Here is a 23477-nt window from a genome sequence, read left to right on the forward strand (position 1 = left end):
CATATTGTTAGTTGAGTAGGTGAAGAAGAATTGTATTAGAAACGTCTCTGTTCTTATTCTTCCCTTTCCAGAGTTATCTTGCCAGGAAAAAGAAGGGAAGTACAAGGAGAAGTTTTCCGTTTATTTGAAAAGACTATATGTCTTGTAAAATGCTGCATTTAAAATATTGCAGGCTGTTTCAAAGACATAAAAAAATGAAGAATTAAAAAAATATGTACCCAAAAGAACCCATAAAAGTTAAAAAAAAAAAAAAAAAGAACTTGAACTTGGATCCAAGCTATAATATGGACAGAAGACAGGGCTACCCAGAAATTTGTGTAAGGTAAAAGAACAACTGCTGAGAGTGGGGAAGAATGGAGAAAAGGGAAATGGATAGAATGATCTTTCAGCTTTTCCTTCCCTTTATTTCTTGAACTGCTCATTAGTGGAGCAACAGAGTTGGCAGGAATCCATCATTTTGCATAGTGATTTTGTATCCCCAACTTGGAGAGAGGAATCAATTTTATTTATTAGCCAATTTTTCTTGAATGTTTTCTGTGTGGCAAACAATATTGTAAATGTTTTATATGTGTCATCTCATTTAATCCTTACAACCCTATAAGGAAGGTACTATTGTTACTCACATTTTATAGATGAGAAAGCTGAGCCACAGAGAGGTTAAGCAGCTTTCCTAAAGTCACAGAGTTGGTAAATGGTGGAGCGAAGATTTGATCGTAGGCCATCTGACTCTAGAGAATATTTATCCGTGTAAAAGAACAGTCTAAAAGAAAAATATAAAAGAACTTACAGAGAACCAGGGAGGGATTGTGTCGTGGTGTTTTTGCTATGATGATTTGAGGAATCCTTAATATCCTAGCATTGATGACACCGTCACTTCCCACTGCTTTCAAGAGTAGTGAAATCGATACTAGAATTATTATTTGCCTTGAAATGCTTTAAATATCCTTTGGGTAGAGGCAATATCTTTTCCTGTTTGGTGTAAAGCCAGCTCATGCCCCACTTCATGAATGCCTATTAACCCCAAAGAAACAAAAACAAATCACTCATCTCTCTTCACAAAATGGATTTTTATTGTAGTCATACATGGTTTCTCAGGGCCACAGAAAATTGCATTGTGGAGACAAACAATTATTGATGGCTCACTCAAGAAATAGGGTGAATTCTCAGAAATGAGTTGTGCAGGAATGTGGTTAATAAAAAGTAAAAAGGGGTCAAGAGAGGAGAAGGGAAATCGAGGAGTATAGCATGTGCCTCAAATGATGACTTTTTTTCCTTTTTTTTTTTTTTAAACTCCTCTAGACTCTGATAACTCTTTTCTCAAGTAAGATTCCAAAAAAATTCATTGAAAACTGAAATGATTGTGCTATCACATACACAAGAAATAAATTTATTCAATAAAGAAACCATGAAAAAAGTAAGTTGGGATGGTCTCAGACTTATTCTTAATTTATCACTGGGAGTCTCGGTGTCTGTGCCAACAAATCAGGAATCAGCAACTACTGGGGATGGATTATAACAACAAGCACAAACCCCAAGGCTCCTCTCTAACACCTCTGATCAGTGAGGAAGGTCTGCAGTAGGGGTAACAGGGGAAGCTGTGCCATTCTCCCAACCTCTCCATCATCATCTCATCTCCTGCTTGCTGACCGCGATGTAACATGAGAGCTCTCCTTGCTTCGGCTGTGCAGTCCAGAAGCCAGAACTTCCTCTAGGAAACTGACAAATAAATTTGACGTTACTCAGAGGGGGAAAAAAAAGGCATCTCCAGAGATAGAGTATCTTGCTCATGACATCTAATTAGATGAAAAAATATGAGTAGTATGCAAGAAGTACTGGTCTGACATTGGGCGTAGATTAGAAGCACCAGATGAGCACTAAAACGTCCAGAACAGAAGGAAGAGCCTCTTTGCACTCTTCTCCAGGGTACTCAGTGTGTTTTTTAGGATTTAACTCAAGATTTGTTAAGTTGAATATTTTGAGTTTAAAATTTCTTTTTTGGAACCCAGAATTTTAAGGGGCAAGGCCACTATATTAACTCAGGACCATGTCTCCTCTTATCCATACATTTGAAACTGTCTCAGATCTTGTATTGTGGCCCTAGTCCTACTTCCTTATCCAGTTACTCTCCAAACTGGCCACCAGAGTTACTTTTCTAAAACACAGATTACATCCTATCGCATCACCTCCCTTCCTCTGCTTTAAAACCTTCCTTTTGCTTACAGAACAATATGCAGAGTAAAATTTAAGGCCCTTCATAATGTGTTCTAATAACAACTAATACTTTTATTGTATTTACTTTGATCTAAGAACTCTTTTAAGCTGTGTGTCTGTAGTTCTATGAAGTAGATGCTACTATTATCCCTATTTTAAAACCGAAGAAACCAAGCTAGAGAGGTTTTTTCACACAGTGATTTTGCAGGGTCACACCAGCTAGTAAGTGGTTTAGCTGAGATTCAAACCCAGGCTCAAGAGTCTGTTCCCTTAAGCACCATGCAAAATCACCTCTCCCTTGCCTGGTTCCATCTCCTACCATGCAGCCCATGTGCCATCTGGGCCCAGCCACTCACCACTCACTGTTCCCTAAACATGCCATGAGCTTTCATGCCTCTATATTTTTGCTCTTACTATACCCTATGTCTGAAATGATAAAATTACCCCATCTCTGCCTGACAAAATCCTCTCCTTTAAGGCTGAGGATCAAGTCACCTTTTCTGTGAAGCCTTTCCAAACCCTTCCATGCTGAACTAATCACTCCCTTCACTATTATCACTTTATTATCATTAATTAGGTATTAGATATATTATTGCACTTGAATAGACTGTGAGCTCCTTAGGGTAGGACTGAATCTTATTTCAGCTTTGTATTTCCAGGGCTTAGCACAAGAGTTAACACCTAGTAGGTATACTCAATAAAAGTATGCTGAATGAATGAATGAATGAAGGGACAAATTGGCAAGAGAGCCTTCCCTGTAATATAGAATTTATTCGGATGTATATAAATATGCTCAGGACTTGGTCTCAGAAGGAGACAGATCTATGGCAGATGGAGGGATGGAAAAATGACCAGGTACTTTATTATTGCCTTTGTTTTTACAGTTTTAGACCTGGAAGAGCCTGGGCCTGGAGGATTTAAATTCTGAACTCCTTTACAAAAGGAAAAATTCGTGAAGTGGAGGGAAAGGAGTAGAAGCTAAGTTCATTTATCCCTTTACTGAAATACAGGCACCTGTCAGCCTGGGTTTTTGGCCAGTTGGACTAGAGACACTTGGAGGTCAGAATACAAGTATCAGGGCTAAGGTAGCAAAGCTTTATTGAAAAACAATACAATAAGCCTTTGATTAGTGACTGCTAGTAAGAATGAAACAAATGTGCTGGGTAGCCCTGTAGTGACATTTGCTTCACTTGAGACTGCAACATGCCCAAGGAAAGGAGTAACTTTCCTGTAGTTATTCTTAAAGATCCTCCTCTATATATCAACAAGACCCCACATTCCTGACTGCAAAGAGAAAACACATACTATTTATATTTGCCATGCCTAATTTTGTCTCCCAGGGCCATTATGACTTTTTAAAAAGTATATATTTGGGGACTTTAATGAGTCACTGCACAGAATGTTAAAAAAATTAAGGGTAATAAATATACTGGTAGCTGTGCCTCAAATTTAGACTATTTTTAAAAACAAAATAAGAATGATTTTTCTTTTCTAGATTTGTTTTAAATCAGTCTCACTTAAAAAGCAAACTCAAAAAGCTCCTTCTCCTGTGATACTGTAATTCAATTCAATTTAACAAATTTTACTGCACATCCATTATGAACTAGGCAATGAATACCTGTTATATTCCTACCTTTTAGGGGCTTTAAGTTAGAGAAAGATACACAATGACAACTCCATGTGAGATGTGCTATAAACAGAGAAGTTACCAAGAACTAACACAGTGGATTAACACTATCCCTTTTCTTGGTTTGTGCTGTCATCAAGGTTACTTTCCTGACTCTGGATAGACAGAAAAAGGCAGAACTTCAAACCCTTATTAAAGATTTTTAAAAATCAACCTAAAAAAGTCAAGAGTCACACACTGAAAAGCAAATTTCTCCACTGTTACGTCCTTTGATAGAGGGCTAGAAACCAACACTTAATGGATATTAAATTTTAATTACTGAAGTAATTCAGCTGAGCTGTGTTCCTAAACAAAGCTATATTTAAATTAAAGGTATGTCTTTCTCCTTTTTCACCATATTCCATAGAAAGAAATCACATGTGAATTTCTTGTTACACCAAAAACACCAAGGGAATCTAGGACCAAATCTGAAGAGTGGAATAATGAAAAAAATTAATGGAACTTCTGGGAAGCAGGAAAAGAGCGAGGAAAAAAAACCCCAATATATTTGCTTTTAGTGGAGTAATAAGCTCCTAATTACAGCCAGATGCTTATCTAGAAATTCTGAATATGGGAGTGGGTGAGGGAGGATAGGATGGAAATTTTAATACGTCAAAATATTCAAAACTCTTCTCACCTCTCCTCTCCATTCCCTCTGCTTACAGTTTTCAGAGCCACTTCTGTGTTTCCTGCCTTTTTGCTTTAGCACATCCTATTCTACCTAGAAGGCTGCCCCGTTCTCCACTCCCCACCACTGTCTAGTAGAACTACACATCTTTTAAAACCCAGCTATCACATTATCACTTTCAGGAAGTTTTGTTAACTGTACTGCCTTCCCCTCAGTGTTACATACACTATCCTCCATATCTTGTAAATGTACTTATACTGTGTTGTAATTTATTTGTCTTTCATATATATCTTCCATGTAAGCCTGTGAGTTCTTTAAGAACACAAGTAACACAGGATTACATTCTCTTTGTAAAAGTTTTAAACAGTACACAAAAAGATTTTCCTCCCATTACCCTTCCCAGAGGTAACAACAATTCAATCAACAAATATTCATTGAGTGCCTACTATGAGCTAGGCACTGTTCTAGAAGCAATAAACAAAGTAGAAAGAAATGTCTGCCCTCATAGAATTCATATTCCAATGGAGGAGGAGGTAAAAAAAGTAAAATTAGTAAGTAAAATATAATAATAACAACAACAACACAATGACAGTAAAAATAATGAACACATATACCACTTATTACAGGCCAGGCACTGTTCTAAGCACTTTACAGAATTAACTTATCAAAGCCTTAAAACCTATGAGATAGAAACTATCCCTTTTTATAGACAAGGAAATGGAGGCACAGAGAAGTCAAGATCTTAGGTCTTGAAAGTGAGAGAGCTGGGATACAGACACAGGCAGTCTGGCTTCAGAGTTTCTTCTCTTAACTATGATGTTACACTGTCTCTCTATAGTATTAGATGGTGAATTTTCTCTAAGCTATGGAGAAAAATGAAGCGGGTTTAAAGAAGGGAGATGGGGAGAATTGGGGGTGGTGTTTGTGGTGTGAAATTTTAAATCTAGTGGTCAGGGAAGGCCTCACTGAAAAACTGATATTTGAAGCCAAAATATGAAGTAGGTAAGGGGATATGTATCTGGGGGAAGAGTGTTCCGAGTAGAAGGAACAGCAAGTGCAAAGGGACCAGGGCGTGGTAGGATCAAGGAACAGAAAGGAGGCTTAGAGAGTGGCTGGTGTGAAGTGAGTAAGGTTTGGGTTACTGAGAGGACATCAGAGATTAAGGTGGGGGGTGGGGAAGGAGTGCGAAGATGAGATAATGTTGGGCCTTGTGGGTCAATGTAAGGATTTTGCTTTTTACGTTGAGCAAGATGGGCAACATTGGGAGGCTTTGTATAGAGATGTGACATGTTCTGAATCTTGCATTTTAACAGGATCACTCTATTAAGTGTTTGCTGAATGAGTACATGAATCAGATTTCTATATTTTAAAGAAGTTAGGACCCCAGCCTAAATGTCACCTAACATGCTAAAGTTCTCCTAAATTTCCAACAGCAATTTTATCAGGGAGCAAGGGATAAGATTGGCATTTAACACCTATGTGTGAAAATACCAGGAATCTCAAATACAGAGAACATCTTGCTATACACTGGAAGTATTCTTTACCCATTAAAAATGTCTCATTATTTCTCAAACAGGCTGTACATTTTTTTTTTTTTTTGCTCCTGTCTTTACTTATGCTATTTCCTCAGCCCTGACTGCCCTTTCTTTGTAAGGAAATCCATACACATTCTTTAAGGTCTAACTCAAATGCCCTCTCCTCTGTGAAACATTTCCTGATTACTGTCAGAATTAATCATTTCTATTTAGGACATTTTATTTAACTTACATATGCTAATGCTTCTTGAATTTTTATACTTAAGAACCCCTAATAACAGAAGAGAATGAATTTATTAGTCCTGGGGGTGGGTGTAGTTTAAATTGGTATACCAGCTCAAAAAGTTTCTTTGTATTTTGTTTTAAAAATGCAAAATAATTTTATGTTATTTTTAAGTGAAATAAACATATTTTAAGGTGTTCATCAGGTAAAAATTATTTAATTCTACCCCTGCACATCCACCCAAATTATAGGAAAATGAACACTCCAAAGGATGTCGTGTTTATTTTGTACCTTTTGTGTCCCTGGGACCAATCATATCCTAGTTTGAGAAATACAGATTTGTTTGCCCCTACCATGTATAAAGCAGTCACTGAATAAATATCTTTTCTCTCAGTCTCAAACAATATTATAATCATAATATTCTGTCAACATACTTGATTCACATTTCTTCTTTCTAGTAAGAAGAACTAGCAAGAAGATAGTAACAGTCTAATTAGGAAGTGAGATGGTCATGATCCCTTGCTATAAAGGGTATCTTGGAAATCTGGGTTGATGTTTACCTGATTTGTTAGCTCTTAACAGTTGTTTATAAATTTCACAAGTGTGTTTTAAGTAGTTGCGGAGAAATATTTGAGTTATTTGGTCCTCATCCCTAGCATCTGACATGCATAATAAAATCAATTCATTATGTTATCACTACCTCCTTTTGGAATACATATTAGAGACTTTTTCCCTTTTTTTCTGAAGTTTGTTTATAACTAAGGGTAAAAAAATAAATATATGGCATTTAAAAAGTCCATGGCTTTTAAAAAATCAATTAGAGAATCAGCACATAAACTGACTAAATAGCATAAGGATTAAGATTTCAGATTGTCAATGTATTTGCCCAAATTCTTATACAAAAGAAAGGTGCTCTGATAATCACATTATGAAAGAGATGTGTTCTAAAATAGTTTAGAAAAAAGGTCTTGCCTCAAAAGTCATGAATCACAGGGATTTCAAACCTACAAACATGTTGTAAAAAGTTAGATCATTTTAAAGCTTATTTTTCTTCTGATTAAGATAGTAGGAAAATAAGAGGAAGTTCATCTTTACTTTGTTGTCAGTAAGTCACATTCACTTTTTGGCCAACATTTTTCGTTTACCATATTTAATATCAGTCAGGACAGGTCCAAACATGCTATAAATTTTACATGTCCAATTTATGCAGTTAGAGAAAAAAGAGACTAAACCCAAAGGGTAGAAATTCAGTGTAACAGAAAACAAAAGTACAACAGAAAGAATCAACAAAGTTAAATGTTAGTTCTTTGAAAAGACTTGTAAATTCTGGTGAGAATGATCATGAAAAAAGCACAAAACACACAGACACATATACAAACAATATGAAAAAGTGAACATAATACCACAGATGTATTTCAGAATTTAAAAATATAATGAGTGAATATTATGCCAATAAATTTGATAAATTAGAATCGACAAATTCTTAGACGTAACTTACATAAAACCTATTCAAGAAGAAATAGATTTACAAATAATCTTATAACCATTAAAGAAATTGAAGCAGTAGTTAAAAATCTTTCCCCAACATCGGGCCCAAGTGATTTACAAATGAATTCTCCCAGATTTTCAATAAACAGGTCACTCTAATTCTGCTTCCGCAGAACAAAAGGGCAGCTCATTTTATAAAACCATTATAACTTGGATACCAAGACTAGACAAGAAAAGTATCAGAAAGGAAATTACAGGCCAACATTCTTGATGGCATGGCAAAAATCCTAAAAAAAAAAAAAAAAAAAAAAAAAAATCACCAAACAGAACTAATAGGATACAAAAAAGAAAATACACTATGAACAATTTGGGTTTATTCCAGCAATGCAAGGTCAGTTTGAAATTGGAAAATCTATGTCATTTATCACATCAACAGGTTAATAGGCAAAAGCTCTATGATATCTCATTCATAATAAAAATTCTTAATAGAGTAGGATTAGAAGGAACTTCCTTAACCTGAAAAATGGTATCTACAAAAAACCTACTACAAACATTACACTTAATGATGAGATGTTAGAAACATTCTCTTTAAAATCAAGAATAAAATAAATCCATTATTTTTGCTTCTACTTAAAACCAAGATATAATAAAGTTTTAGTAATTAAGACAGTGTGGTGGTGTGACTTTCCGAGAGCGGAATACCGTGCTTTCCAAACTTAGTTGGCTATAGAACCACTTTTTCGTTCATGGAATACCTATCAATATCTCCCTAAACAAATCTTCTATAGCACAGACTTTGGGAAAAACTGAATTAAGATATAAACTATTTCCTTGGTAATAACTAGTTCCATTGAGGTTACCCTATGACACCTTCTTACAAATAATGTAACTGCCTATTAAAAAATTTAGCTACTTCTCCCCAGTTCCCACCTTAGAACTGGACATCTGATTTATGAACAAAACAAAACAAATCCAGAAGCCCTTGGCCTTATTTCCTTTCCCATTGAGAAGATACAGGACCAAAAAGCAACCAGTGGGATTCTTCATATGTCTAGCAGATCATTCATTGGAGTATCATGTGAAAAGAAAGGAAGAAATAATCATTGTGGTACACAGAGCAAAAGATAGAGTCCTAGGGACAGAACAGCCTATACTATCAGTTACACTGAAGTCTGAAAGGAGGTTATCATCTGAGAATAAAAAGAGGAACATATGAGCTCTCTCACACTAAGAACATTCAAGACCACATCAATTTGTCATAGCAACCACAACTCCAGGAGCAGAACAGTGATCACTATACAAAAAAAAAAAAAAAAAAAAATTGTAGAAAGAAATTCCCAAATAACCCAGATGTAGTACTATGGATGCTGAAGACTCGATGCAAGCCTTATCATTATAAAGGCACTGACTCTGGGGCCTCAGAGGGGAAATTTTAAGTGAGTACAAGTAGAAATTGAACTGCTGAAAATGTTTCTCTTCACAGACCACAAAGGTCATCTGGCATCTGGACTACCTGTGTGGTAACTTTTATTATTGCCCCAGTATATTCCAGCTTGAGATAATACAGATCCACCCCTGCATTATGGTAAGGTTTTTCAAAACATAGTAAGGGTTTTCAAAATAAGTGATTTGGAAGTAAGGGTGATGACAAAGATGGTGATGATTAATATCCAAAATTGTTTTTTCTTTATCTCCCCAAATGTAACAGTGATCACAACAGCAGCAGCAACACCATTTATTGAGTCCTAACTCTGTGCCAGATACTCTTCTAAGAATTTTACATATACTATATCTTCTAATCATTACAACCACCATATGAAGGAGCTATTGTTATCTCCATTTTACAGTTGAGAAAACAGAGGCATAGACACCATATACAAAAATTAATTCAAAATGAATTATAAAATTATAAAATTTAAAAATTTTAAAATTATAAAACTCTAACAAGAAAACATAGGGGTAAATCTTCAGGATCTTGTTATTAGACAATGGATTTTTAGATATGATACTGAAAACACAAGCAACAAAAGAAAAAAACAGATAAATTGGGCTTCATTGAAATTAAAAACTCGTGTACGTCAAAGGACATTATCAAGAAAGTAAAAAGACAGCCTAGAGAATGAGAGAAAATAGTTGCAAATCATGTATCTGATAAAGATTTAGTATCTAGAATATATAAAGAACTCCTATATCTCAATAACAAAAAGACAAACAACCCAGTTTAAAAATGGGCAAAGGACTTGAAAGGACATTTCTCCAAAGATATACAAATGGCCAATAAGCACATGAAAAGATGCCCAACATCATTAGCCATTAGGGAAATGCAAATCAAAACGACAGTGAGATACCACTTCACACCCACTGGAATGGCTATTATTTTTAAAATGGAAAATAACAAGTGTTGGTAAGGATGCAGAGAAATAGAACCCTTGAACACTGCTGGTGGGAATGTAAAATGGTGCAGCCACTGTGGAAAACAGTTTGGTGGTTTCACAAAAAGTTAAACCTAGAATTTCCACATGATCTGGCAATTCCACTTCTAGGTATATACCCCAAAGAACTGAAAACAGGGATTCAAACAGATATTTGTACATCAATGTTTTTAGCAGCATTATTCACAATAGCCAAAAGCTAGAAGCAACCCAAGTGTCTATCACAGATGAATGGATAAACGAAATGTGGTATATACATTCAATGGAACATTATTCAGGCCTAAAAAGGAATGAAGTTCTAATACAAGCTACAACATGGAGGACCCTGAAGACATCATCTTGAGTGAAATAAGCCAGGCACAAAAGGACAATATTATATGATTTCACTAATATGAAGTATTTAGAATAAGCAAATACATAGAGACAGAAAGTAGATTACAGGTTAACAGGGTTGGAGGGGCAGGATGAGGAGCTATTGCTTAATGGGCACAGAGTTTCTGTTTGGGGTGATGAGAAAATTCTTTTAATGCAGTGGTGTTAGTAGAATAATACTGTGAAAGTAATTAGTATCACTGAGTTGTACACATCAAAGTGATTAAAATGGGAAGTTTTGTGTTGTATATATATTTTACCACAATAAAAATAAAACACAAAAATGGAGGCACAAAAGTTTACATAATTTTCCTGAGGTTATACAAGTGAAGACATGGCAAAATGGATTTAAACAAAAGTTCATGCCCTTAATTGGTATACTGTCTCTTAAAAGGCCAAAGGAGTGCCTTATAAATACCAAGGGATGACTTATAAATAGCAGGTCCAATTCAATCCTGGAAGCTCTAATGATAAACCTAGTGAAAGAACATATGTCCTGACGGATGCATCATCCAATTGGGGAAGGCAATATAGTTTTGACAGAGTAATAATAACTCAGGGCTATGCTGAGGATAATCAACTAGATACTTTACTATTTAAATAATTCCAGTGATATCAAATTGATTCCTTTTAAAAATTTATAGAACATTTAAATACTTTTTCTGATCATAAAGACAGAGAAATGTAGATGACATAGAAAATAGAGAAGAAAATGAGTCACTTTTGTCTCACTACACAGCATATTTTTTTCCTTCCACTAATTTTATTATTTAACCCAACAAATCCTGAAACACATATTCAAATATTATATAGGATCTTCCATACTACACAAAAAAAGTCATATCTTATAAACTTGTAAGAGACAAGAAACATTTTCCCAAACTCCACATCCTGGCTGCAAGAAACAAAAACCCATTCAAACTAACTTAAGCAACAGAAAAGAGTTTACCAGATGAAATGAGGAGTCTATCACAGAACCAATGTTACAAAGGAGATCAGTGCTTCATAAGCACCTGGAATCAGGAACTGGGAGGCTGTTTTGAAACTTCACAGTTATCTATCTCTTTGACAGCCTTGGCTTTATTTGTTTTTCTCATTTATTACTCTCTCCTTTTAGTGTCACACTGTTTGTCTGTTTGTTTTTTGTCTCTTTCTCTGCATCTCAGTTGAAGTAAACCATTTTTTAATTTGCCCAGCAATTTTGGGGGAACCAACCTTCTCCATACAAACTGACAATTTTAGAATTTAAGTTTTTTTTTAAGAATCTGCAGCAGCTAACCTCAGTGTTGGCAAGAATATGGTGTGAAGGTAAAAACTGGTAAAACTTTTCTGGTTGGCAATTTAGTAATTTAACATCTTAAAAGTATCTATACCCTCTGATACAGTAATTTCATTTCAATATTGCTAGTGGTATACGGAACCTAGCAACACACAAATCTGAGCTTGAATTCCAGCTCATATCATATATGCCCTATATGATGTAGAGCAAATTACTTAATTTCTCTATGTCCCAGTTTCTTCATTTGAAAACTGGGATAACATCTAATTTTTGGATCATGAAGATTAAATGGGATAATATATGTAAAGAAGTCAACAGACTGTCTGACATATAATATATGCTCAATTATTACTATCCCAAATGAACAATTTGACAAGTATGTAAGGATGTATATACAATGATGGTCATTACAGCACTGTTTATAAGGGTGAAAAATTGAAAATAATCAATATCAAACATTTATTTAATTAGAATGTAAGTCAGGGACAATATTTGTTTTGTTCACCACTGCATACCTAATCACTTCAAGACAGTCTTGGAATATAGTAGGTGTTCAATAAATATTTGCGGAATGAACAAATAATTGAGGATTGGCAAATAAATTTTGGTACAGACAATAAAATGCTATTTGGTCACTAAAAATGACATAAGAATTTTCATTGAAAGTACATGTGTAATATGTTCCCTTTTATTTAAAAATACATGCATACATATTCATAGAAAAAGGCCTAAAAATTATATCAAGATGTTGATAATATTCCCTAGATGGTGGCATTATGGGATTTTAATAATCTTATTTTTGCTTAGCAATATTCATTTTTTTTCCTATAAGGATAAGGCATTGGTTTTGTAATGAAAAGCTATTTTTAATTAAAAAATGTATGTCCCAGTGCACAAATAAATTGGAATCGGGATCCACCTAGATTTGGATCTTGGGTTAAATTCAGTTTTTTTTTTTAAACACATCTTATTAGAGTTATTTATTCATAAGTCTATTTTCCCACTAGATATTAAGATCCTTAAAGATATAGAACATGTCTTTATCTTTCTATCTCTAGCACCTTGCACAAAAACTTACATATAATCAGCAATCAAATGTTTGTAAAAAACAGGCGATACACTGTATTAGGGCTCTTGCAATTCTGTCCAACACCTGGTCACAGGAGGAAAGTAAACTCCCCAAAAAAATCTCTACAAAGATGATTATGGTTCCAACAGCTTCAAAACTGATCCTGAAATGTTCATTAGTAAAGAGTGCCCTCTGGATTCCTCTCCTTTTGAAATGCAAATTCTGTCACAGTATCCTAATTTTTCTGTAAATAATTCAGAGATCGAACCAACTAGTGGTTACAGGAGAAGGTCCAACTTTCTAGTGTTACTTGTTTAGGTAGAAATCTATAAAGTACTTGTTGATAATATGAATCTGCCCCCTCCCAATTTCAAATTTATTAATAGAAATTCAAAATACCAACTGTTTTTCAAACTCTAAACTGTACTCTACAAAAAAGCATTAATGTCACTAACTCTGTCTTCCAGAGTTAAGTTATTAGCCACATTTAGGCATCATCTCAGGTAGTGATTAAACTAACAGCTGCCACTAATTGTTCAAGTTAATCATTTTTATTCAAAGAACAGCATTGTCTCAAATCTCATTCTTAATTATCTTTGGATGGCAAAAGTCTTAAAACAACACTACATGATTCCACACTTTTGTATTTTTTTTTCCTGCTTTGGTTTACAATATTTATTAGTAGGTAGGAGCTTCACATATTGTCCACTTGGTAAAAACATGTCTTGCCTACCTTTTGTTATAAATACTTATAAGCAAGGTTTATTATTTTTTTTAATCATAGCTAGATAAACCTTCCTAAAATATTATGTCAATTGAGTGCTTAGGTGCCCAGACAGAAAACAGACTCCCTGGGTTCAATTGCAGCATTGCCATTTATTACCTCTGTGACCTTGGGAAAGGTACTTAATCTCTCAACATCTCAATCTCTTCATCTGAAAAATGGAATTGATGATAATAATATCTACCTCATTGGGTTGTTATGAGAATTAAACAAAATTAAATGGGTAAACCAGCACTATCCAATAGAAATATAATGCAAATCACAAATGTGAGCTGCTTATGTAATTTTAAATGTTCTAGTAGTCACATTAAGAAAGTAACAAAACAATATATTTTATTTTAACCCATATATCCAAAATATTATCATTTCAATATGAGACATTTTACCTTTTCTTTCCTTTTTTCTGGTACTAAGTCTTGGAATATATTTTATACTTACAGCACACCTCAAACTAGATTAGCCACATTTCAGGGGCTCAATAGCTACATGTGGCTAGTGGCTACCTTTCTGGACAAGGCAGGTATAAAGGTACTAAAACAGTGCCTTGCAAACAGTATGTGCTAAATAAGTTTTAATTCTTAGTATAATCATCACCCCTCTTAGGAACTGCTATAGACCAGTGTTTCCCAAAGTGTTTGACTCATAACAGCTGATAACAGGTTGTTTCGGGGCATGCATTAAGAAAATCATTCCTTTTAAAATTATCTTTATATCTTTCTGACTATATCAAGGAGAAAGTGTCAGTTTGGTATTACTGTATTTTTATAACTTTTTATTTAGCAATAATTTCAAACTTACAGAACAGTTGCAAAAATAATACCAACCCCATACAGAGTACTCCAATATACATGCTACATCCCACCCCACCACTCTGGTCCAGATACCCAGATCCACCAATTTTAACATTTTGCCATCTTTGTCCTCTTTCTCTCCCTCTCTTCCTTCTCTTTCTCTTTCCTTCCTTCCTTCCAGTCAGTCTGTCCGTCTGTCTGTCTGTCTGTCTGTCTGTCTGTCTGTCTGTCTGTCTATCTATCTATCTATCTATCTATCTATCTATCTATCTATCTTCTAAACATCTGAGAGCAGGTTGCACACATAATACTCCTTGATCAAATAATACTTACATGTAACATTTCCTACAAACAAGGATGTTCACTTATATAGAATCACCTTAAGTTATCAAGTTCAAGAAATTTAACCTTGATATAAAGCTTACATTCTACACTCCAATGTTTTTTATGTCACAATTATGTCCTTTGAGACTTTTCTCCTCCATTCTTAGATCCCATCCAGTATCATGTATTGCCTTTGTTATTCTCTTAGTTTATCAACAGTGTTTTGTTTTTCAAATCTTTAATCTGCTTTATTGAGGCATATAATTCATAAATAATAATATTCAATGATTTTAAAGGTATTTATAGTTTGATGAGTTTGACAATGTACAGAGCTGTGTAACCACCACCTCAATCAAGATATAAAACATTTCCATCACGTGAGCAAGGGCTTTTTAAAAAAATACAAAACAAACAAAACTCAACAACAACAAGAACCATGAAGCCAACCCCATACCTTTGAAAACATAATGCCAAATTGCAATGCGGAAAAGTTATGCCAATTTATAACTTCTACTAGCATGCTTGAGACTGTCTCATTGTACATTTATCTTAAGGGAATAATCAGAGATGGGGACAAGGGTTCATCAATATACTTGATGTTTACTGCAGCATTATTTATATCAAACAAAAAACTACATCTAAATGTAATGGTTGAATAAAGATACTAAAATTGAAATTATATAGCCATTAAAACTATTTTAAAGAATTTTTAATAACATGGGAGAATGTTCTTAATATAATTAAAAGTGGGGAAAACAGCTACAAAAGTGAATAGACAATGTGACCCTAACTTTCAAAAAGAAAACATAAAACAAAGTTGAAAAAACCTATAAACAAAAATTATTACAAGGAAGTATACCAAAATATTAACAGTGGTTAGCTGAGTTGTAGTATTATGAATGATTTTTACTTCTGTATTTATGTTTTTTTTTCACAATGGGCATGGACTGTTTGGACAAAAAGGTGTATTCTTCTTCATCTTTGTGCTAGCATGACTATCTGTTTTTGCCAGTTAGAGGGAAAATAACTGAAAAGTGGAATTGTTAATGATTTTGCAGGTTTACAGCTAAAGAATATTTCACTGAATCCAGTAATAATACTGAAAACCTACTATGTACAGTAATTATCATTTGAAAGGAAATCGGGCAGTAAAGGGACTGTTGACCTAGCAGGACACATGTATCTCCTTGTCAAAAGTCTTCAGAAGTGCTGAACTGTCAACATAGGAGACTGAAGTGCTATCTTTTTTTTTTTTTTAATTAAATTCAGTTTTATTGAAATACATTCACACACCATACAATCATCCATGGTATATAATCCACTGTCCACAGTATGATAACATAGTTATGCGTTCATCATCACAATCTCTCTCTGAACATTTTCCTTACATCAGAAAGAAACAGAACAAGAATAAAAAATAAAAGTGAAAAAAGAACACCCAAATCATCCCCCCATCCCACCCCATTTGTCCTTTAGTTTTTATCCCCATTCCTCCACCTGAAGTGCTATCTTCACTTACAGCTCAAGCAGTGCTCAAGCAACCGCAACACTGGTGGTTAATACATTCACCTAGCCTCCCCTTTTCCTTCCACTTCTGTCCTGAATCTCCAGAAGACACAGAGGGATTTCTTCAATTAGGAGAACAATTTCATCTATATGGATCTGGTTCTTGACCTCTCAGCTCATACAGTCAACTTAAAAGTGTCAATTGCTGCCAAAAGGAACTACAGAATTCTTCAATATTGATTGACTTGCGTGTGAAGTGATAAGGCAGGCCAGCTCAAAACCCAAACCAAGATGCTCATTTATTTGCAAGGCAGATCATGCTCTGTAGAAACACAACTGGAATAATAGCTCAGTCTATTGTAGATGAGTAAATAATGAGTATATCTTATTTAAATACATCTAGGAATTTACATTTCTACAATAAACACATCTTCATTTTGGTGGTGATTCTCTTAATTCATGTTATCTTCTACAGCCGGGTGAATCTTCCAAAACATAAGTCAGATGTCATAGCTCTGCTCAAAACCTTACAAAGTTTTCTGACTTACAGTGAGAACCAACCCTCACAACAGTCTGCAAGCCCCTCCATGATCAGTCCCTGGATACCTCACTGACTGCATCTCCTACTTATTTCCCTCTTGCTCATTCCACCCCAGACTCATTAGCTTCCTTGAACACTGCATATTCCTGCCTTAGGACCACAGTTACAGCTGCGCCTGGGATGCTCCTCCCTGATATATGTTTGGCTCATTCCCTTACCTTTTTCAAGTCTTTCTTCAAATCTCTTCCCAAAGACTACTTTGGTGACCACCACATCGAGCAGAAAGATTTACCCTCACTGTTCCCTCTGCACTACCAATTTCCCTTTACCCTGCTCTATTTTTGTCCTCATAGCATTTATCACCTTCAGATTTGCTAAAAAATTTACTTGTTCATTAAGTTTACTGTTTATTTCTGACACTTCCTGCATTAAAATGTAAGCTCTATGAGGGACAGGATCTTTGTTTAATTCACGGGGGTATCTTGATGTTCGGTAAATATTTGTTGAATGAGTGAATGAACTGTTGATTTGCTATTGCTATCATTTGTTCAACAAATCTTTATCTATTCTAGGACTCATAATTAGGGCAATATGACTTCTGACTGTTCCACATTAAATGCTGGTGAAAATACCTGTGGTACTGTAGCAACAACTCATGTCTTAATTCCAAGAAGTTGAAATTTGACATTCTCCCTCCTAACTGAGGATATATTAGGCCATTCTGACTAACCAGAAAAATGCAGAGAGAAGTAGTAAGGGGGGAAAAGCAATTCCATAAGAAGGGCAAATACTGAGACAGAAGATGACAGTCCGCACATTGTAAACTTCCGTGGACCCTAGAGACATAATGAACTAACCGCTTAGGGCAGACACTTGCATGTTTCAGGTCACTGCTGAATCCATCACCCAGATCCTTTTTCAGGGCAGGTTCTCAGCCTTCAAAAAAGCATGAAAGTTTTACCTATAAAGAAATCTCTCTGATCAATTACTATCTTTTATTTCCTTGCATTTCATTATGAAAAAGAGAAGGGAAAGCAAGAGCAAGACAAAATTCATAGTAAACTTCATACGATTATGGAGAAAGAAGAAAATATTAACTACCTCTCTTTACTCAGAAGACAATTTATTAAGAATGTTGCTAAGGAGATAATTAGCTTCTGCAAAGTTCCTTGGCTTTTTAGCAGCAAATATATGCCTTCTATTGTAAATGGTGTTAAAATCTAAACAAAGATAATCACAATTACACCTAATCAGAGCCAGTCATTTAGAAACAAATCATATAACTACAGACGACCTACATATATAAAACTCTACTTCTTTGTGATCCAGTGCTTGAATCACCGGGGTAAAAAACTGTCATGAAAGAACCGTTTTAAAGAAATTATGTACTTAAGAAGGAGCAGCTTAAATATAACTTTGAATAGCAAATTGAATTTCAGATTCAAATAACGTATTTCCTTTGAAAATCTAAGTGACATGTATCTTCAGGGTGCTTAGCTTAAGATAGCAGATTACGTATATATAGGCTCTAGTCTCTCTTCAAGTATTACTTTCATTTATGGAGCTATACCAGCGAGAGAAGGAAAGAATTGTTTTCTATTGTTTTTTTTTTTTTTTTAGTTTTATCTACAACTAAGATTTTGTTTCAATTTACAGTAAAGGCAATCTGGATGCACTTCAGAAATGGAGGGTATCCCAGGATGAAGGTTGTTAAAATTGTTACTAATGAGTGATACGTGTAATTTTCTAGGATGCAGGAGACCACTTTGACCATTAAGTAACTTTGATCAAATAAACTAGTAGACAGCGGTGCTAGGATGTGACTGCAGAATAAATATGTGGTAATCTCAGATTCTATTTAAAAGCTGTAAAGAACATAGGAAACCAAATGACTTGTAGCCTACAAATATCCAACAACAGGCATTTCTTACTCTGGAAGGTAATAGCTTCTAAATCAGCACATCAGGCTCACAGTCTCAAGATATGATTTCTTTCCTGTTTATAAGGATACCCACTAATCCAATCCTTGTGGGACAGCCCATATATGTTTTACATGATTGGAAGTATAAAAGGAGGGCACCTATCATGGTTCATCAAAAAGTATACTGTTCCCACCTTTAATCTCTCAGCATATTTCTGCACTGTAGAGCTCTTGTGATCAAGGCTATATCTTTGTCACTTACTCCTTTGGCCTTTTCTTTAAGAAATAACCAATTTATTACATAGGAAATTGCACCATAAAACCCCCACAAATATTAAACTCTAAAGATTCACAGAAGCAAATTACTCAACATCCCCTGCCTCTTCCCCCTCACCAACCAAATCAAGGTTTTTATTGCTAGCTCATAGTAGCCCTATTATATACAGGTATACAAATTGTGCTTTTTAAAAAATATTATTCTTTCCACTTACTGAGAGTCTACTATTTCAACAGATGACAACTAGAATTGTGAACTTACTCAGTATGCTGCTAATACCCAAGGAAGCCCACTTTCATCGTGAACACTGAGCCTTTCCCACTAAAAGTTGAAACCGTTTGTGTTGCTCTCAATTTCTTAAACATTTACAAAAAGTGAATATAAATTTCACTATCTTCTTACCAATTGTGATAAGGTTCACTATTTACTTAATGGATAAAGGCTATAGATTTACAAAGTAAATTATAAAAATATGATATTGGATCATTTATGTATTGCAAACATTGATTAAATTTTTTTCCAAATTGGCAACTGCCATAGCAACTCCCAGTTCCTAAAAGTTTCATTGGTTAGGAGTCAGTGAACAATCCTGTCCAAGATTTTATTGAACCTTTTCTTGTTAAGATATCTGCTCAAATGAAATGCAGTATACTGCTTAGCAAGGTCAAACAAAGAGATTCCAAAGCTTGGAGATGGATGGAAGGTTCTAGCCTAAAGCTTCTGCAGGGCTGACTTAACCTTTTTGTTGTTGTTGTTGTTGTTACCAGTATAAATTTTTTTTTATCAGAGCAGTTGTAGATTTACAGAAAAATTATGCAGAAAGTACAGAGTCCCATATATCCCTACCCCCCTTACATGCAGTTTTCCCTATTCTTAAAATTTGTTACAATTGGTGAAACAAAATTATTATAATTATATTGTCCATAGTTAGGGTTCACTCTTTGTGTTGTACAGTTTTATGTAAGTTCTTTTTTTATTCTGATAACATACATACAACCTAAAATTCACTATTTTAACCACTTTCATATATACAATTCAGTGGTGGTAAATACATTCTCAATATTGCGCTACCATCAACACCATCCATTACCAAAACTTTTCCATCACTCCAAACAGACCCTCTGTACAAATTAAGTATTCTGACTTACCTTTTTAATCTTACATAAAAGATTATTTGCTCAGGAACTGGGACACTAATTTTTGGAAAAACCTAGATGTTTAGTTTTATTTTCCTTTTTCTTTAAAAAAAACCTTTTTATATTTGAAATAATTTCAAACTTACAGGACAGTTACAAAAATAATACAGAACCCATACAAAAAACTCCAACATACTCCCCACCCAGATACCCAGATCCATCAACTTTTAACATTTTGCCACATTTGCTGTATCATTCTGTCTATCCATCCATTCATCTATCCATCCACCTATTTGTCTATTTAGTCATCTACTTTTTTTTCTTAATATTTTTTAATGAAATACTTTCAAACTTTAAAGACAGTTGCAAAAATAATAAAACACCCATACAGGAACTCCAACACACTCCCCAACCAGATACCCAGATCCATCAATTTTTACATTTTGTCACAATTGTCCTTTCCTTCCCTTCCTCCCTCCCTCCCTCCCCCCCATATTCTAAATATTTGAGAGTAGGTTGTATATATCATACTCCTTGAATACATAATACTTCCGAGTACATTTCCTAAGAATAAAGATATTCACTTATGTATTCACCTTAAGTACAGTTATCAAGTTCAAGAAATTTAATATTGATATAAAGCTTATAGTCTGTATTCCAATTTTTTCATATATCTCCGTAATATCCTTTGGGCCTTTTCTCCTCTATTATTGGATCCAGTCTGGGTTCATGTATTTCATTTGATTGTTATTGTATTTTTAGTTGCTTTTTTTTTTTTTTTCAAATAGTGAAGACATATACAACATAAAATTTCCCATCTTAAACCACTACCAAGCATACCATTCAGTGGGATTAATCACATTCAAAATGTAGTGCTACCCCACCACCATCCATTACCAAAATGGGTTGCTTCTACCATTTGGCTATTGTAAATAATGCTGCTCTGAACACTGGGGTACAAATATTTGTAGTTAACTTCCTGAGGAACTGCCAAACTATTTTCCACATTGGCTGCACCATTTTATATTTCTACCAACAATGTACAAGGGTACACAGTTTTCTGAATCCTTGCCAACCCTTGTAAATTGCTTTTTTTTTTTTTTTAAATAATACCCATTCTAGTGAGTATCAGATGGTATCTCATTGCAGTGTTGATTTACATTTTCCTAATGGCTAATAATGTTAAGCATCTTTTCATGTGCTTATTGGCCATCTGTGTGTCTTCTTTGGAGAAATCTGTACTCAAGATCTTTGCCCATTTTTAAATTGGTTTCTTTGTCTTTTTGTTGTTGAATTGCAGGAGTTTTCATATATTCTGGATATTAAACCCTTACCAGATATATGGTTTTCAAATATTTTCTCCCATTCTGTGGGTTCTTTTCATTTTCTTGACAACGTCCTTTGATGCACAAAAGTTTTCAGTTTTGATGAAGTCCAATTTATTTTTTCTTTTGTTTCTTGTGCTTTTGCTGTAAAGTCTAAGAATCCATTGCCTAATATAAGGTCCTGAAGATATTTCTCCATATTTTCTTCTAAGCTTTTTATAGTTTTGGCTATGGTTTTATATACGCTACAATTCTTAGGCACTGGCCACAGAGCTACAAATACTCAGTGGAAAATATTAACTCATAGAAGTATCATTTAAGGTTAATTAATCTTTTTAAATTCTGATATAAAAGCCTACTGAAAAATATATGATTTATCTAAACATACATGAGAGAACTCATTTGGAACAAGAAAATAAAATCCTACCTAGCTATCATCAATTGATAAACCTTTTAATCCCTAAATAATTAAATTATTTAGAGAGCACTACAGTGTCAGGCATTCAAATAATACTTATGAAGGCAATGCATAGTGATTAAAAGCATGGGCTCTGGCTTCAAACTCTGGCTCTCTCTCTTATTAGCTATGTTTACTTAGGTAAGTTAATTAACCTCACTTGCCTCAGTTTCCATATACAGAGTAGAGGTAATAATAGTACATACCTTCTGTGAGGATTAAATGAGTTAATATGTATCAAGTACTTGGTACAGTGCTTAGTCCACAGTATATGCTCAATAAGTATATTTATGATTATTATCATTATTATTATTAGCAGGAAGGGGGGAAACATGAATAAAATGATTGTAATAGTGTTATGTCACTCCTGTCCTCAAAATTATTCAAAGGCACCCCTGTGACTACTGAATTGGGTACAAAAGTCTCAGTTTAACATTTTAGGATGCAGGGCTGCCCTTCCAAATATCAGCTGATATGTTTCAAATTAAAATAAAGTTCACATAACATCACTATGATTTTATATTCTCCCAAGATTGTAACCATACTGACACTTGAATTTTTGGAATTATAGCAGACTAGATAAGGTAAAAATTCTGTAGTAATAAAATATTTAGAAATGCTGGATGAGAAAATGACAAATATGCTTTTAAATGAATAGCCAAACCCTTAAGAAAGTAAGGGAAATCTCTAAGGGTCATAACAAAAAGGGAATCAAAAACTAGGTTGATAGGTATAAACTAATGCTGTGACTACCAACGCTGATAAACAAGGGCATGGTATTTTAACAGCTACACAGGGTCAAGAGACAAGGATTAGGCCAAGTAAGAAAGGAAGTTAGATTGAAACTCCCTCATAATGTAGAGGCCCTCACTAAAAAGGTGGACCCACCCCGCCAAAAAAAAATCTATCTGCGCAGAGAAATAACAAGGAAGCTTGAAAATCCTGGTATTGGCTCTGCATAGTTCAGGAACTCTACATATAGAAATTAACATAAAAAACGATTCCAGGCTAACAATGTTCTTGGGCTTCATGGCCTAAATGAAATGAAACTATGCAGGCAAGATACATCTTCCACTTAAGACATTCCAGAGTTCCACAGATAAACTTTGCTTAAGATAATTCACAATCCAAAATTATGAAACAATGAGGAAATGATTCATCACGAGCTAATAGCAGACATAAAAGCAGACCTCTATATACTTTAGATTATAGAATTAATGTGAGCAGAGAAAAATGAAGGCTTTGAAAACACAAGGGAAGAAGATATTAACATAAACATCAGGCAAATTTGAAAAAGAGGCAAACAAAACTTGTAGGCATAAAAATAAAATCTTTGAAATTAAAAACTCAATGAAAAAATTAACACAGACTAGACACAGATTAAGAGAGAATTACTAAAATGGAATATTGATCTGAAAAAAATTACACAGAAGGCAGCACAGAGATAAATAGACGGCTGATATAAATGAGAGGATAAGAGACCTGATGAATAGAGGAAGGCCCAACTTCTAT

The 23477-nt window shown here is 34.5% G+C and overlaps 1 protein-coding gene across 1 annotated transcript in view; it reads right to left on the reverse strand.

Annotated features, from left to right (window-relative positions):
• Positions 1-1050: 1050 nt before the first annotated feature.
• Positions 1051-23477, reverse strand: part of VPS45 (vacuolar protein sorting 45 homolog) — a 68555-nt gene continuing 46128 nt past the window's right edge. The window contains exon 15 of the mRNA XM_037826123.1: positions 1051-1716. Coding sequence (XP_037682051.1) covers positions 1629-1716 — 88 coding nt within the window. The 3' untranslated portion in view covers positions 1051-1628. The remainder of the gene's footprint in view (positions 1717-23477) is intronic.

The sequence above is a fragment of the Choloepus didactylus genome, chromosome 2 (assembly GCF_015220235.1).
Source record: "Choloepus didactylus isolate mChoDid1 chromosome 2, mChoDid1.pri, whole genome shotgun sequence".
NCBI classification, from domain to species: Eukaryota; Metazoa; Chordata; class Mammalia; order Pilosa; family Megalonychidae; genus Choloepus; species Choloepus didactylus.